We start from the raw sequence: 17,638 nt of genomic DNA on the forward strand, positions 1-17,638 counted from the left end.
CTCTGCCACCTCCAGCTCCGCCTCCCAAACCATGGAAAATCAATGCTAAAAATACAGACAAGGCCCAGTGACAGTCAAGTGACAAACACGATTTTCCAGCAATCTGGATGGTTTCAGGGGCATCTGGCCAGTATATCAGTTTTTAAAAATCAATATTTAGAGTGTCTGATCCAGGGTGTCTCCCCGCCTGCTGCCCAATGACTGCTGGGATAGGCTCCAGCATCCCGGCCACCCTGAGAGCAGGATAAGTGGTTTGGATAATGGATGGATGGAATGGATGTACCAAAAACGTCCCTGCCAAACAGAAGCCGGCTGATGTTGTATTTGAAATTGCTAAAAAATAATGTTTTCAAGTGTTTTACGTTCAAAAAGTTTGATTGGTTTCCTTTTTTTTCTCCCCCACCCAGCTTGTGCACATCCATGCTGTCAGGCTGGTCGCCACCTGGTCATCTCTAGACTGAAATACTATTATCAAGATGTTTACAATATGCATATAGCCAATGCTTGCTTGTTTGTTAAAAGTGCAAGTAATTCAGTCATGGCTGATGCCGTCATGTGATATGTGGGCGTCAACAGCAAGTTTAAACCAAATTCCCAAGGAGAAGAATTTATGGCATGCGTGTGTATCTTTCACTGGAAAACATTTTACTAATCCATTTGAGCCAGTTTCTTTTGCTGTTTTCATTTGCAGGGGAATTCAGTATCTTGTTTACTACTACACAAGACTGTGAAGTACATGACGGTGACACGTGGATTCTAATCATAATGAGCTTCAGTCGATAAGACGCTAACACTTTGCCGAAAATTGGCTTTGAATCTTTCAATGCTCAGATGTAACAGGGTTCATTTATAAAACAAGCATCAGCATGACTCCACGTTTATCTGCAGCGTTCTGCAGCTAATTTTATCTTCCGCTTCCGGTGTGGGAAGATGGCAGCGCGACTTCACGTTCGCGGCGGCCTCACTCGGTACCGTCCATGCGGTGCCTTTGTCTGCGTCTAAGTTTGTCTGCTGCGTCCTGTAGGCCCAAAGAACACGGCCCTGACCGGCGCTGCGCCCGAAGAGGAAACACCGAGGGCGGTCTGACAGGATGCGGAAGCGGGGCAGGCTAAGCAAGCTGCTAGCCCATGCAGACCGGCAGTTCCAGCAGTCATCCTGGCTTCCGTTCGTGCCCCTGGACAATGATTTATTTATGTTTTAGTTATATATATATATATATATATATATATATATATATATATATATATATATATATATATATATATGTGTGTGTGTGTGTGTGTGTGTGTGTGTGTGTGTGTGTGTGTGTGTGTGTGTGTGTGTGTGTGTGTGTGTGTGTTAGTTTGGATATATGTGTTCTTGTAGTTTTTGGTGTGTGTGTTTGTCTTTTTGTTGCACTGTTGTGGGCTGGGGGAAATGATATTTCGTTTCATTTCATGTGTGCAAGTGCATGAAATGAAACGACAGTGTTTCTGATTTCTGATTCTGTTACATGATTTGACCCTGCCAGCATATAAACCATGTATTTGTTCTCATCTCCTCTCATTTTGGTTGCAATGGTGACCATGATAAGGCTGTAGGTTACATCAAGATCCAGTTGTGCATGTACAGTTGCCAAATAGTGTATGTTATGTATTGTGTTGTTCACAATTTTCACGTCTTCCTCATCAGCTTGTCCATTAAAGGACTTCTGTGAAAAAATAAGCTCGCTCTCACGTCCCGCACAGCTAGATGTGAAATCACTGGTGAATAAAATCTATTTTCTCCCAGTGTAAACACCAGCAAAAGCATGCCCCCATATTGATTTATTGCACATTCAAAGTGTTTTCCAAGTAATACTGAATAATTATAAAAGCCACTGTAGTTGGTTTTTAATGAATTGAGATGGATCCGTAAAAAAAGCCTTCAGGATCTAACTTTTTTCTTCCAGTTTGTGGGCATCTCTTTTGAGGAAATAAGTCTTTGGTTTTATATCAAATGGAAAATGATTTATCTGCAAATAATGCTACAAAAAACAAAAACAAAAAACAACAACAAACAAACAAACAAACCCATATTTATATTGCTCATTTCTTGCCATTCCTACAACATATTGTTGCATGAATAGTATATGGCCATAAAAGTCCTCCAAAAGGCTCTCAGTCCTTATCCGAGGTGTGCAGCATCACTGAGCTGCTGCATGACTTTGGCGCAACTGGTCTCGGCAAAGCACAGCTCCTCTTTTCATCTCCCCCTGCATGACGCAAAGACAGCAGCAGCTATCTGTGGAATCTCCCACTTTTTCCACAGGTGCAAGCAATAGAAAAACACGTGCATTCATGTGTGTGCACGCACACGCACACGCACACGCACACGCACACACACACACACACACACACACACACACACACGTGCGCAGGCATACAAACAAATGAGCAGACACAACACCTCTTATAGAGTGTTAATTATGGCACAGCTTGCCAATTTAATCAAAGAATGACTTTAGAAATTAAACAAATTAAAAAGGTCACACTTCACAATAAGGGTTCATTAATTAAAATGAGCTAATGCAGTAATATGCATTAATTAACAGTTCGTTAATGCTTAACTAACCCTATTAATTTTAGTTAATACAGGAATAACCATTAACTAACCCTAATAAGCATTATGTAACTCTTAACAAATGTATCTTGTTAACATTTATTAGGGGTTACAGGTTAATTAAGGTACTAACTAATATTAGTCTATAATGAACATCATTTGCAAATGATTACTAGAAACATTAGTTAACTCTTAATTAATTGTTAGTTAATGCTTATATTACTGGTTAATTAATGTGCCCTTACTGTAAAGTGTATCCAAAAAGGATTACAACAATAGGAAGTACTTAAGCCAGACATGAGTTTTAAATAAAGAGCAGCACTCCCATTGCTATCTTTGGGATTTATGGTCCAACGGTCATCATCCCCCCTGTCCAATACAGTCACAATGTGAGTGAGCAGAGCTGGTGCATGAAGCATGGCTGTCCTTTATAGTTTGTTTCATAAACCCAGCAACACGGTCGCTGACTATGGGTCAGGCTTTCTGCACGCTTGATTCTCTGCTAACAGTGTTTTTTTTTTGGGGTTTTTTTTTGGTGTGCTAGGAGCCCCCCGCAGGTCCACATTGGCTCTCTACTGGTGAGCACACCAAATCATTGTCTTTTAGTTTCACAATATAAATATCATAGGCTTTGATAAAGATCAAGGCCACAAAAATAAAGCCCTCTGAGGATGATTACTGCTTTTAAAAGGAAAATGGCAACAACTTCAAAGAGAGCTATGCCAACATAAAAACAAGTCTTTAAAAAAAAATAATGAATTCATAACTAATGTTGTTTGCTTTTGAGAGCCCTTTTGCTAGACTCCTTTATGACAGTTCCGTGGCACAAAACGCCATCGAGACGACGTTTTTCCAAGTTTCTGGGGCAGTTAATTGATTACTGGTGCAGCATCACGCTCCCTTTTCTTAGCTGTAGCCTTTTCTCTAGAGACAAAGAACACAAACAACAGCTGTGTCACAACCCAACAACTGTGGGGACACAACAATGACTCTCTAACAAGGAACAAGGACAAAGACCTGCTGTCACGTTGTCTGACTGGCCACTGCTCTGAGGTCAGTGGGGACAAGGGGTGGAGAACAACTCCCGGTTGTGTGGCTTTTCAACACAACACATGTTGTGTCCGAATGCGTTACTAATAACATGCCGTGATGTGTTGGAAATGACAGCCTCTGTAAAGAGTGCATGTTGCACATAATAGACCGATGTTTGCCTGTAAGGAAGGAATGAATAAAAAAAGAGGAAAAGAGACAGAGGTAGCGTGGACCCTTCCGTGTGTGTCCAACAACAGCTGCCCACCACTCGAACAAGCAATGGAAAGGCTGGAATGTAAACAGCTTTGATGTTTCTCAATTCGGTCTTCCTCTGATCCCTGGAAGGAGGACAGGGAGAAGGCGGGGTGCACAAAGAGTGGAAAGAGATCTCTTCCTCTCTCATCTGACCTCAGAAAGCCATTATCCCCCTCTGCAATCAGACCCTTGAGCTGCAAAAACAGCCACCTCCACCTAAAACAAAGAGCACCATGATTAAAATTCCAGGAATTCCTCAGAATGTAAAATTTCAAAGATGATCGCTTGTTTATGGCTCATGATGAGTCTTTTTACGATCAAACTGTCATGGTCTGATGCAGGGTATGCAAAGCGTATTTGTAATGTAAAATATATTATGTCACACTTTTTTTTTAATGATGAAGGGGTCTATGCAGTGCTGTTATTATGGCTTCAGTTTAAATATCTCACAGCTGCCTTTAAAAGCAAGAATGTTTTTTTCCTTTTAAGGATACAGGAGATTTCTTAAACAGAGAATCTGCACAAAGTTTTTGAAAGGAACAAATTCAAATGATAAGTAAATATGGTAACCTTATGATCACTTACTTAAGCACCAGTCACAGAGGTGTTTCTCTCTTGTATAAGGCTGCACTGGTTGGACCTTCAAATTGCAGCTTGATGGCCTGTTTCAGGTTGAGCTGGGGGTCTGTAGTTGTCATAGTAACCATGGTATCTTCCTGTAAGGCACTGATAGGCAACACTGGGGCATAACTGTAGCAGGGAGGTGAGAGAATGTTCTTCTGGGGTCCAGAGTCCCAAGTCTCCCCTTGATAAGGGCTTTGGAGCTGATAGGGATAGCCTAAAGGTGGACTCTCCCTGTTTTTGGCAACCTTCAAAGGGCCATCTTGGCCAGGCATTACTCCAAGGGAAGCCATAACAGAGTTCCATTTACCCCCTCCATAGTTAGAATGGTCAGCTTTGATCAGGTTGGAGTTTTGGGGTTTTTGTTTGTTTGGGTAGTCAAACCCAGAAGAGAAGCCTTTCTGAGAAAGTTCACAGTTGTGCATCATGGCAGTCACGGTGCAAATGGTGGGAGGAGGACTCTCCTTGGGTTTCCTCTGGCTGCTTCTGTGGAGACTGCCTTGGGCTGAGCTCCCTGGTGGTAGGAGGGTTGAGGGCCGGCTGCGACTGCGGGGCAGTGAGTGCTGTTGGATCTGCTGGGTGAAGCTCAGACTGTCAGCTGGCACTGTCTGTACAGTGGCCAAGGAATGGCAGGTAGATGAGTTCTGGGAACTTTGCATGGAATGAAACCGCTCGGCAGTGGAGCCTGGAGACGATGCTGAGGAGGTGGAGGTGGCAGCTGCTCCTCCTGACAGACATGACACGATGAGGCCACCATCAACTCCATTACTCCCTGAGCTGGCTGAGGAGGGGCTCTTCCTTGCAGGAGAGAGTGGGTTAGAGGGGGGCAGTAGGCCTGGGTATGGTTTGGCTCCATAGCTCTCTAGGAGCCTGACAATGGGAAAGTGGCCACGTTTTCCAGCTACTTTGACTGGTCTGCGACCATATTTGTCCATGTGGTCAGGATTTGCACCTTTTTCCAAAAGCATGGCCACTATATTGGTGTGTCCTTCCTGAGCAGCTATGCTTAGAGCTGTTGCCCCCTGTTGGCAGCAGGCTAGGTCTACAGTGATTCCCTTGGCCTCTAAGAGAATTTGTCCCACTTCAGCATGCCCTCTCCATGCCACTGAGTGTAATGGTGGCCTCCCCTCTTTATCCTGTGCATTGGAGTCAGCCCCATGCCTCAGAAGCAGCCCCACTGCTTCTACATTTCCCTGCCAGGAGGCCACGTGTAGTGCAGTGCGCCCCTCAGAGTCCCTGGACTCCAGGGGAACCCCTCCTTTCTCCACGAGAAGAGCAGCCATTTTGAGGTGATCCTCCAGCACCAGGAGGTAGAGCAGAGGCCGTCCCTCTGCATCTCGGACATCTGTGTCTGCCCCTCGCCTCATTAGTAGTTCTGCTACCTCGGCATGGCCCTCCAGGATGGCAGCACTTAAGGCAGAATGTCCGTCATAGGCCCGATGGTCGATGGGAGAGCGTCTATCCAGCAATAACCTGACTGTGCTGCAGTGGTCCTCCTGGGCAGCCAATATAAGGGGGGTGCGTCCTTCAATGTCCATCTCGCCTACCCGTGCCGTACTGCCCCTCTCTGTCAATGCAGCACACACAGTTCGATGGCCCTCACAGGCGGCAGCATGCAATGGTGTCCAGCCCATATCATCCTTATGGTTCTCATCCAGACCTCTGTCCAGTAAGGCACGGACCACCTCTACACTGCCTCTTGCTGCTGCCAGACTCAGCGCTGTTTTCCCCTCACCATCAATGGCATCCACAGCCGCACCCCAGAACAGAATGCGCCCTACAGTGCTGATGTGGCCCATAGCTGCAGCGGCTAGCAGTGGTGTGACAGCGGTTGCTGCAGGAGTGTTGGCATCAGGGCTAGCTGTTTCATCTACATCAGCCCCTGCTTCCAACAATAGTTCAACTATGTCCTCATGGCCCTCATAAGCTGCAAGAAGCAACGGTGTCATTCCGTCTCGGTCTCGGTGTACTGGATCTGCTCCACGCTCCAGTAGCAGACTGGCAACCTCCCCATAACCTTTGACCCCTGCTGCTGTGGGGACACAGAGTGCAGCTACTGACAGAGCTGTCCGCCCATCTCCATCAGCTAAGTCAACCTCTGCATTGTGGTCCAGCAAGATCTCCACTGCCTCACGGTGTCCCATGTAGGCAGCGGCAATGAGTGGTGTGCGTCCCTCACGGTCAGCCTTGTCCACTTGTGCCCCGTAGTCCAGCAGGGTCAGGAGGATCTCCTCATGACCCCCCCAGGCTGCGGCCCTCAGTGCTGTCCGGCCCTCACCATCACATCCCTCAACGTCCACCCCTGCATCCAGCAGAAGACGTACTGCCTCACTGTGTCCCCCCCATGCAGCAGAGCGAAGCGCTGTCCAGCCCTCACTGTCTGCATGCTCCAGCATCCTTGCTGCTGTTTCTGGCTCCTGGTCCTTAGCCCACTCCAGAAGTAGTGACAGCACCTTGATGTGACCCTGCCTGGAAGCCAGAGTAAGTGGTGTTTGACCTTGATTGTCACTGATCAATGGATCAGCTCCCCGAGTTAGGAGAATGCTGCCTATATCTGCAGAGCCTGCATATGCTGCACTGGCAAGCAAGGTTCGCCCATCTGTGGAGTCAATTTGATTTACACTGATCCCACTATCCAGTAGCATCTTTACAGATTCCTGTTGTTCTAATGCTTGTTGAACAGCTGTTCTCCCTCCACCTACACAATGCACTCCCAGAGTTAGGCTGACATCTGAGGAGCAGGTAGGAGGAAAGAGTCCACTTCTCATTAAGAGCTGAAGGACTTCCTGGCTGACCAGAACAGGAGGCCGAGATGGGGAAGACTTATAGGTGCTAGGGCTGAGACTGTGTACCCTAGGACTAAGCCTAGCAGTGAGAGTGGGCACTCCAGCCCAGAGCATCCACAATGCTAGTAAGGAAGGGTTGTCCTTGTGGACACCAGAGTAGATCAGGTGGGTGCCTAGCTGGCAGGTTTCCTCTGTGTCCAGGTGAGGTCCTTTAAGAGTTAAAACCATGGCCAACATGCTGTGACCCTCCACCATGCTACACAGGTATTTCTGTGTGCAGTACTTGACGTCCAATAGCCACTCAGCAAAGCTGGCATGAAAAAGCAGCTTGCTGCTCCCAGGGCCATCGATGAGGAGAGGGGAGAGGGTTTGGAGTTTACTCTGGAAGACCTGAAGGCTGAGCGATGTGTCCTGGGTCCAGGCTGCTGTGTAGAGCTGATGGGGGGTGAGTGGCCTTGGGGCAGCTAGGAGAACATTGAGAAGAGGCCTGACATGGAGGAAGAGCCCCCGGGGGAAGAGTCTCTGGCACAGCCACAGGTAGAGGCCATTGAGAGTTCCGGGGATGTCCCGTATCTCTCGCAGGCCCACCAGGGATGCCGCCACGCCATCCAGCACACGCTCCAGGAATAGAAAACAGCCTCCGCTCTTGATATGGAGCAGGTTCAGCATGTCAGCCGTCTCAGGGGTCAGCTGACGGCGCAGTGCCCCCTCCTGGTCCAGCCGACGGAGGATATACTGTTGCACATCGCGCACAGGAGGTGGCTTCCTCAAGTCATCCAGACATAACTTCCGAAAACCTGTAGCCGAGAAAGAAGAGAAGCGCAAGAGAGGGATATGATGACAATGCACTATTTATTCAACTTCAGTATAATTTTGCATATAATTTGGCATTGGCCCTTTGTGAAAGCTGTGTTTAAGTCCAGAGTCATGTTGGCATCAAATGTGCAACTCTACTTGATGAATGACCTAGGGAGCTGGTAATATTTAAGAACACAGTATCAGGAAAAAATGGTGGTGAAAACTGCAAATAAGTTCCCCTGCATAATGAAAGCTTTCAAAATGTCACCCACACTGTGATAATGAGTATGTAGGATTTACATTCTTTTAAGTTAATTTAGTTTTATGTGGGCAGTTCGAAACACGAGGGATCAAACTGGTTTGGCTGATCAACATGAGATGGAATATCATTACTTTATTTGCTTTTACTGTTGGCTGTTTAAATACACTACAGTCTAACCCAGGTGGAAAAAAAGCAGGCTGTGTTTGAAACACAACACGTTCCCCAGCTTTTTGCATCAGAGGGTCAGCGGCATTTTGCATCTTTTGAAGTACCACACTTACAGTTAACTGTAAGGTATCATAAGTACATTTTATGTCTTTATGCAATATCACTTTTCACATTAGGCCATCTTGAAACTGCAGCCAGTGCATTATCTGGAGAACTGTGAACTTCTCCGTTTCCAAAATGCTGTGGTGAAGGCATGGGTAAAAGAAAAACACATCTGGAACAATGTGTTAACATTATCCTTAGAAAATTAAGCTTGTGGCCTGATGGGTGTTTGTTTGAATTATAGCTGCTGAAGGATGGAAGCTGTTGCCTGATATATATGTTACTAAAAAGTGTAAAGAAGATGTTTGCTGATGAATTTCCTTGGGGCAAAAAAAAAAAAGGTTTAAGGCTTCTGCCTCCAGATTTCGGGGCAAAGTAGATGGTAACCTCAGAAAATCCAATGAAAATATTTATGGAAATATTAACCAAAAAAACAAAACAAAAACAAAACAAAAAAAAACAGCATCATGCCATGTCCAGTAAATTCTAAGTAACGTTTTTCTGATTAATCTGAGAAGACATTGCACCAGTATCATAATATAGAAATGCGCTATGAGAGTGAAGGTTAGGATCACCATTTTTGTCCATACCTGAGAACATCTTGCACACAGCTTTGTTCTGGCGGCGGGCAGAACAGACCAGCAGCAGCCAGCTGGGAAGCAGTGTTGATGACTGCATAGGAGCTCTGCGATAGTACCCCGCTCCTCCTGGGGCTCCTTCTGCCCCAACAAAACCATCTCGTGCCCCACCGCTGCAGCCTGGGTCTAATGAGTCCACCACTACCATCAGAGTCTGGCCAGGAGAAGGAAGGTCTAGGAGGGGAACCAATACTGCCCTGGCGAAAATGAGAGAGAAAGGAGAGAGAGAGAGAGAGAGAGAGAGAGAGAGAGAGAGAGAGAGAGAGAGAGAGAGAGAGAGAGAGAGAGAGAGAGAGAGAGAGAGAGGAGAGAGAGAGAGAGAGAGAGAGATTAGACAGACAGACAGACAGACAGACAGACAGACGGACAGAGATTAAATTTAAGATGGCCTGGTGTAATATGGGCGTGGAGAAAGGGGGAATAAAAATGAGCGCAGATAAAAAACAGAATGTGAAATTGCTGTTGGGTACAGTGGGAAAGAGAGGGAGAACCTAATCGGAGCAGGGTATAGAGAAGAGAGTAGGGAGTCATCTTTTTAATGTTACCGTTATTACATCACATGCAGGATACGGAGCAGCTCAAAATCTCTGCATGGGGAGCCGGTGAAACGAAACGAAATCATTCAATCACCGCCTGGAGAGGTAGGACGCTGGCCAACAGTGCCACGGTAAAAGAGGGATATGGTGAAAGTTGGCGCCGTTTAAAGTTGAGTTACAACTGGGCAAATGCTCTGATGAGTTTCAACGGGATATCGGGCGATGTGCCGGCTGCAAATCTGCTCTGTGTAAAGCAAGCCGTTCACCCTCCAATGGCTGCCTGCCTCCTTGGCCCTATCTACTCTCCCCACCCCTGTCTCCTCCGGGGTGGATCTGCAGGACTGTGATGCGGTGATGACTCAGGTTGATGGAACCTTTGGGATTTCCTGCACTGCCCTGGGCAGGCACACACACACACACACACACACACACACACACACACACACACACACACACACACACACACACACACACACACACACACATAGGGTGTTTGCAAACAGGATATGTCTATCTCTCACACACAGATAGACATACAGACGCGCAAACACAGTTCTCTCCCATGACAGTGTGCTTCCCAGTCTGCCACCGATGTCATGCAGGTCTACTGGGTATTATAATTGTTAATCACTGCTATAAGAATGCAGTCGGAAAAATTAGAGCTTCTTACTCAGAGCTTCTCTGAAAGGCTTAGGGTACAAAAACAGGGTATATACTTCCACTCGGCCAATTCCACTTTAGCCTCAAATATATGGATTGGTACTGATCTTTTTTGTGTTGCTTAGTTCACTTATCTTAACTTAAAATAAAATGATAGGGGAAAACAGTACAGAAAGAATGACCCCCCGCCCAAAAAAAGAAGCGTAGTCAATATTTGAACATGAATAACTCTCTCTCCAAATCCAAAAATGAAAATGTAAAGTCTGGACATGCTCCAGCGAGAGGAGACAGAACGGGAATGTGAGAGAATGTGATGCAACTCAGCGGGACTTTCTGGGTAAAAGGAATAAAGACACATTTTCCAAGTTTGTCTTTGGGCAGTATCAGCCCCTAGTATCAACTGTACTCCCTTTTCTTATTTTTGAAAAAATGCTCAGAAATAGTTTTATAATTTAGTAATATTTGGGGGTAGGGAGGGGTACTAGCACAGAAGAGAAAGGTGGATGGTAGGTTGACTTCAGATTGTCTCTCTGATCAGTGCGGATAGTGAAATTCCCATTTTTCTTGCTTGTGTGACGTATCTGTGGACAAAAACCTTACTTAAGCATGCTGTTTCACTCATCCATGGCAGAGTTCAACCAGCAGGGGGCGCAACGTTGGCAGATTGACCATATAAAATGCGGTTATTCCGCGCAGTATTTACTCGTGAACTGATGGCATTCATCAAACCGGAGCCAAATGTTCCAGTTTTAAACACACACACACACACACACACACACACACACACACACACACACACACACACACACACACACACACACACACACACACACACACACACAAATAAAAATGAACAGGTGTATTTCAGTGTGCATTTACTCTAAGACATAACAATGTCCACCTGGGACAAGGCCAAACGACCGCCTGTATTTACTTGCTTGACGCTTCACATCCTAACAGTGTTACAGGAGATGGCAGAGAGAAATGACTCTAGTGAGAGCTCCTTAACTTAGCTCACACCAATAGGAAGTGGGTTTGTTGGTGGCGTGTGTGTGTGTGTGTGTGTGTGTGTGCGTGTGTGTGCGTGCGCGTGTGTCTGACGGTGATGGAAGCAAAAATGTGCTGCTACCTAAAAACAGCTCGAGAACTATTTAAGAATATGTGATAAGTCACCTCAACTAAAAAAAAAAAAACTTTATTAAAATTTAATTATTTTTTTAGTTTATTTATTTAACAAATATTTATTTATTTTTTTCAAATGTTGTTTGACATTTAATTTAATTCAATGTGATTAATGTAAAATTTAAATGAAAACACAATATAAATGTATTTTTAAAAGCTATTTTTCAAAACGCTAATTCTATTTAAGAATATGTGAGAGAAGTCACCTCAACTGAAAAAATAAAAATAAAACAACACACGACTACTGTAATAGTGTTATACACTCATTAAAAATCCAGTTTACGTCAGCTGACGCAGCATGGCGCCACCCTCCGACACTTCAAGACTAACACTGAATTGAGGCTCGTTTGCTTGTAAAACAAGAACAATAGAGACCACGTTGTTAATGTAAGAGGTTTTTTATGTTTTTTTATGGACATGTCAATCATGCGTGCAGGTGTTGGCTAGCTGTCCGAAAAGTGTCTTGTTTTTTTTGTTTCTTACATTGCTGCATGCACTTCAACAAGACAAACGCTCCTCAATTACATTTTTCAGTAGCCGTGATATATATATATATATATTGTGGCGAATTCTACTAAAGTGCACCAAGTCCAGTTGCACTTGATTCAACTCCTTTGGACTACTAGAGTGTTCCTGCTCCAAGTTCATTTGCATATTACCCACGATGCAACTGAAGTGTCGATGTTTTGGTTATGTTGTGGGATATTGAACATGTTAAAAACGGGCATATCTGTTACAGATAGCGGGATTGGGACGTTATGAGAGAAGTTGTATTAGACAGCATGCTATTTCCCACTATGAGGGTAAAGAGTAGGCAAATAGATAAGGTCGCTTCTGTGGCCAACAAAATGATTAAGCTGAGACCAATACGAACTTGTGTCTGTTATAACTAGCTTGGGTTTGCGTTCATTAAAAGTTTGCTTGTTAACTCTGAAAGCTTTGCTGAGAAGTCCATTATTTGACCACGTCACTATATATATATACACTACCGTTCAAAAGTTTGGGGATCACCCAAACAATTTCGTGTTTTCCATGAAAAGTCACACTTATTCACCACCATATGTTGTGAAATGAATAGAAAAATAGAGTCAAGACATTGACAAGGTTAGAAATAATGATTTGTATTTGAAATAAGATTTTTTTTACATCAAACTTTGCTTTCGTCAGAGAATCCTCCATTTGCAGCAATTACAGCATTGCAGACCTTTGGCATTCTAGCTGTTAATTTCGTTGAGGTAATCTGGAGAAATTGCACCCCACGCTTCCAGAAGCAGCTCCACAAGTTGGATTGGTTGGATGGGCACTTCTTTGAGCAGATTGAGTTCTGGAGCATCACATTTGTGGGGTCAATTAAAACGCTCAAAATGGCCAGAAAAAGAGACTTTCATCTGAAACTCGACAGTCTATTCTTGTTCTTAGAAATGAAGGCTATTCCATGCGAGAAATTGCTAAGAAATTGAAGATTTCCTACACCGGTGTGTACTACTCCCTTCAGAGGACAGCACAAACAGGCTCTAACCAGAGTAGAAAAAGAAGTGGGAGGCCGCGTTGCACAACTGAGCAAGAAGATAAGTACATTAGAGTCTCTAGTTTGAGAAACAGACGCCTCACAGGTCCCCAACTGGCATCTTCATTAAATAGTTACCTGTTAGAGCCTGTTTGTTGCTGTCCTCTGAAGGGAGTAGTACACACCGGTGTAGGAAATCTTCAATTTCTTAGCAATTTCTCGCATGGAATAGCCTTCATTTCTAAGAACAAGAATAGACTGTCGAGTTTCAGATGAAAGTTTCTCTTTTTCTGGCCATTTTGAGCGTTTAATTGACCCCACAAATGTGATGCTCCAGAAACTCAATCTGCTCAAAGAAGTGCCCATCCAACCAATCCAACTTGTGGGAGCTGCTTCTGGAAGCGTGGGGTGCAATTTCTCCAGATTACCTCACGAATTATACAGCTAGAATGCCAAAGGTCTGCAATGCTGTAATTGCTGGCAAATGGAGGATTCTCTGACGAAAGCAAAGTTTGATGTAAAAAAAATCTTATTTCAAATACAAATCATTATTTCTACCTTGTCAATGTCTTGACTCTATTTTCTATTCATTTCACAACATATGGTGGTGAATAAGTGTGACTTTTCATGGAAAACACGAAATTGTTTGGGTGGGATCCCAAACTTTTGAACGGTAGTGTATATATATATATATATATCTTTAATGTCACCGCTACATGAAAGACTGCTGCTGCTTCCATTTTGCAGGGCACAACTCACTGGAGATCATTTCTGCGTCTCTGCTTCATTAGGCCAGTTTTTTTATGTGCTCGTATAAAAGAAGAGATAAAAAGAAGAAGAAGAAAAAAACGCGAACTCAAAGGAGACATGTCATCTGGTGTGTGTGTCGCTTCCCAACGCATGAAATTAAATGGAGGGCACGGGGTTGTAAAAAGTGATTAAAAGGTGCGACTGGGCCTGATGACCATTTTATCACTCCGGCTTCCGGGACGATATGCTCGCGCTGACTTTTATGGTGAAGCACTTAGTGCGTTTTTTTTTTAAGTGCGTGATTGAAACTTGTGCAGGGCGGCGGGTCCAAACGCATGTAGGTTACCGTCTTATCACACCTCCCGTCGTTCACTAAAAGGGTCACTCCCTTCCTGGGCACACGCTCTTGCGTTTGCGGGTGTGGGAGGTTGATGGACCTTTAATCGCCCAATTGGGTTTTCTTCTCCGTCCAGTCCTCGCGCTCCCGGACATGAGTAACCTTAACCGTGGCTACGTGCGGAGGCACATGCAGTCACGTTAAGACGCCTCAGCCGTCCGCGAAAAGGAACACTGGTCGCAAGTACAGAAAAAAATGGGTGTGTAATAAATTCGCTGAGTAGAGTCCACCCTGGACCATTAAGACCACTTAGACCGGCAGTGATATGGGGCTCGTATTTCCTAAAACTTCACCTGAACGGCTGTGCACCAGGGAAGCGGGGGGAGAGCTGTTAAAATGGCGGTAATCAGAGCACTCCGCCATGCCATTGTTGACGGTGTGTGTTACAGTGTGAAGCGGTGTTAATGACTTGCTGACTACAGCAAGCTACCAGCTGTTTCAAGGCAAAGGACCCCATGTATGTGCTTCCACTCGGTCGCTCGGAGCTCATGTTTCATCTGTTTGCCAACGGCTGTTCACATGCCGCCCCCCCATCTCTCTCTCTCTCGCTCTCTCTCTCTCTCTCTCTCTCGTCTCTCTCCTCTCATCTCTCTCTCTCTCTCTATCTCTCTCGTCTCTCTCTCTCTCTCTCTCTCTCTCTCTCCTCTTCTCTCTCTCTCTCTCTCTCTCTCTCTCTCTCTCTCTCTCTCCTCTCTCTCTCTCTCTCTCACTGGAGGTCAAAAAAACACACATCTCCTGGCTGCGGGCCAGTCAGAAGCGAATGTGGAATCTAGCTCTGCACTTCACACCAGAGAATAGCAAACAGAGAAGGAGAGTGCTAGGGGCTTGGATGCATTGCAGTGTAAACACACAGGAGAGGGTGAAAAGCCCCTCGTGAGGAGGGCGACCTCGCTGAACAGCACCGAGACGGTCACTCGGAGCGCTGCAAGCATTTTCACCCCTTTGTTCTTTTTTTTCCCTTTTTTTAACCCTCCAAAAAGGACATTGTGTCGTAAATACCATTGTAGCATCATTCAAACTGCCCATTGTAAGCTCGGTGAATGGGCCGCATTATGAGCGGAGAAATAAATATATAAGCAAAGGAAGAAGTACAATTGCTCCTTTTTCCTGTCGCTGTCTCGGCCTCTCTTTGTTTGAATGACAGCCACATGACATTAAGGTGACAGGCTTGGAGAATACAGCGGATGTCGAATCTCTTTATAATGACTGAGGCTATAACTCTCCATGCATCTGTGGACAATCGATGGCAGGTTGAAAAGGCACTGTACTACATACTCAGCTCGGCTGCCAGAATAAAGACCATTTAGCTCTTTTCCCCACTTTAAAGACATTCTAAAAGTGCTTCAGTCAAGCATTGCCCTTTGCAGACAAACCTAATCCTAACATCACACTATTGTAGTCATCAAGAGTCATTGAAATGCTGGGGTTGGGGATTTTAAAAAGGTGCTATAGAGACTAGAATATACAAACCTTTGAAAGTGTCATCAGGGTCTTTTTGCAGTGGAGAGGCTCTAAAGTGGAAGACACTGAGGGGGTGTTTAGGATCTCCTTGTACTCCGGAGGGAGTAGAGGTGAGGCGCGGAGCTGTTCCACCAGGCCCAAAACAAATCTCCATACAACTGTGCTCCTCTGGTCCTCCTCAGACAGAAGTGTGAGGCCAGGCAGCGCGGCGCCAGCCCTGCCGCAAGACCCCACTCCGAGGTGGGACACACCCACCTCGGGTGCACAGCGCCGTCTTTCCTGCACCAGGCCCTGCCATCACCAACAGCCCTGGGGGTCGCCCAGGGGTGGAACGGGCTCCAGGCAGCGCCGCAGCTTGTCCAGGCCCATTCTCGGCAGTAGAAGCGGCGGCCCCGTAGAAGGCTGGAGCTGCTAACCAAAACCACCGCCGCTCATTGGGGCCCTGGGATCTGACATCCAGGGAACAAGACGCCACTCGGAGCACCGCGTCCCATGCTCGAAAGTACCTCTCATTAATTTGACCCTGCTTTTGGTTGAGCGGTAGTTATTTGACAGCTCTTGGGCAGCCGCCTGTGTATCTCCCCGCACTGTCAGCTCCTGAAAATGTGCGTCAGGCGTATGATTGTTATCAGCAGCTCTCCACCGTAGACTAGCCAGCTCTCACCGACCCCCTGCCCCCCCCTTTCAGGCTCTTTAAGGTTAGGTGAAAGATTGACAAGAACGCAGGTCAAAGAAAGGTTAAGTCCCACTGGAGGTTTGTGCGTGGGAAAAGTCTTTGGTTTCATTTTCTCCCATAAGCTGCCTTCAAACGATAAAGCTTCCTCCACCAGTTTGATGGTGTACTCGGGTTGTATATACACAACGTTAAACGACGAAGGAGGGATCCAGGGATATCACCGCTTGTCACGCTTCCACCAAGGTGCTGGCACTGTTCTGTCAGGAATCAGAAAGAGGAAGAGAAATGGGGGGGGGGGGGGCGAATGAGTCAGAGAGAGAACGACAATATTTCTCGGTAACACGTCAATAAGGATACATTAATCAACATGAAGTAATGCAGTAGTAAGCATTAACAAACAGTTAATTAACAGTTAATTAACATTAACAAACCCTATTAATATTAGTTAATACAGTAATAAGCATTAACTAACCCTAATAAGCACTGAGTAACTGTTAACAATTCTCTCGTTAACATTTATTAGGGGTTTACCGATTAATTAAGGTACTAACGAATATCAGCAAATGATGACCACCATTACGAAATGATAACTAAGCACATTAGTTAACTGTTAATTAACTGTTAGTTAATGCAACCCACTCTCTACAGATATAATAATCACCTCATTTCATTTCCTCCACTCCACTCCCAGCGGGCTATCCAGGTTTCCAATCAACTCTGCACCTCCTCACACTTTCTGTCCCATGTCTTTTAAAGCACCTTGCCTCGCTCTGAGCCACTCTGCTCTGTGCAACTGGAATTCCTCCTCTTTCACACGCCCTCTCTCTCTCTCTCTCTCTCTCCTCTCATCTCTCTACTCTCCTCTCTCTCTCTCTCTCTCTCTCTCTCTCTCTCTCTCTCTCTCTCTCTCTCCTCCTCCTCCTCTACCCTCATACCCTTTCTATTTCTCCCTCCCTCTAAACTGCACTCCGGTTTTTCTTGTCTTTTTTTCCCCTCATCCTCAAGTGATTCTCAGCATGTCAGGGCATGTACCAAACTGCAAAACAGCATTTCAGGAGAGGGGGGGGGCGAGAAAGGGGGGTGGGGAGCGAGAGAGAGAGAGAGAGAGAGAGAGAGAGAGAGAGAGAGAGAGAGAGAGAGAGAGAGAGAGAGAGAGAGTGTGAAAGACAGCGAATACCTTTTTTAGGATGTGAGTAACTTTATTCAGGGTCAAGTTCAACTAGAGAA

At 45.5% G+C, this 17,638-nt stretch overlaps 2 protein-coding genes across 2 annotated transcripts in view; both read right to left on the reverse strand.

Moving 5' to 3' along the window:
• Positions 1–3,307: 3,307 nt before the first annotated feature.
• On the reverse strand, positions 3,308–9,859 carry ankrd50l (ankyrin repeat domain 50-like). Its single transcript, XM_056289518.1, has 4 exons — positions 9,788–9,859; positions 9,195–9,439; positions 4,453–8,071; positions 3,308–4,083 (listed from the first exon to the last, which is right to left on the reverse strand). Exons 2-3 carry the CDS (start codon positions 9,388–9,390, stop codon positions 4,464–4,466), a joined length of 3,804 nt encoding a protein of 1,267 aa, XP_056145493.1. The 5' UTR covers positions 9,391–9,439; positions 9,788–9,859; the 3' UTR covers positions 3,308–4,083; positions 4,453–4,463.
• A 5,184-nt stretch (positions 9,860–15,043) lies between these two features.
• ankrd50 (ankyrin repeat domain 50) overlaps positions 15,044–17,638 on the reverse strand; it is a 5,304-nt gene continuing 2,709 nt past the window's right edge. Inside the window, 7 exon segments of the mRNA XM_056288908.1 lie at positions 15,044–15,054; positions 15,745–15,765; positions 15,768–15,917; positions 15,920–15,992; positions 15,995–16,071; positions 16,074–16,100; positions 16,103–16,143. Coding sequence (XP_056144883.1) covers positions 15,044–15,054; positions 15,745–15,765; positions 15,768–15,917; positions 15,920–15,992; positions 15,995–16,071; positions 16,074–16,100; positions 16,103–16,143 — 400 coding nt within the window.

The sequence above is a fragment of the Lampris incognitus genome, chromosome 11 (genome assembly GCF_029633865.1).
Source record: "Lampris incognitus isolate fLamInc1 chromosome 11, fLamInc1.hap2, whole genome shotgun sequence".
NCBI lineage: Eukaryota > Metazoa > Chordata > Actinopteri > Lampriformes > Lampridae > Lampris > Lampris incognitus.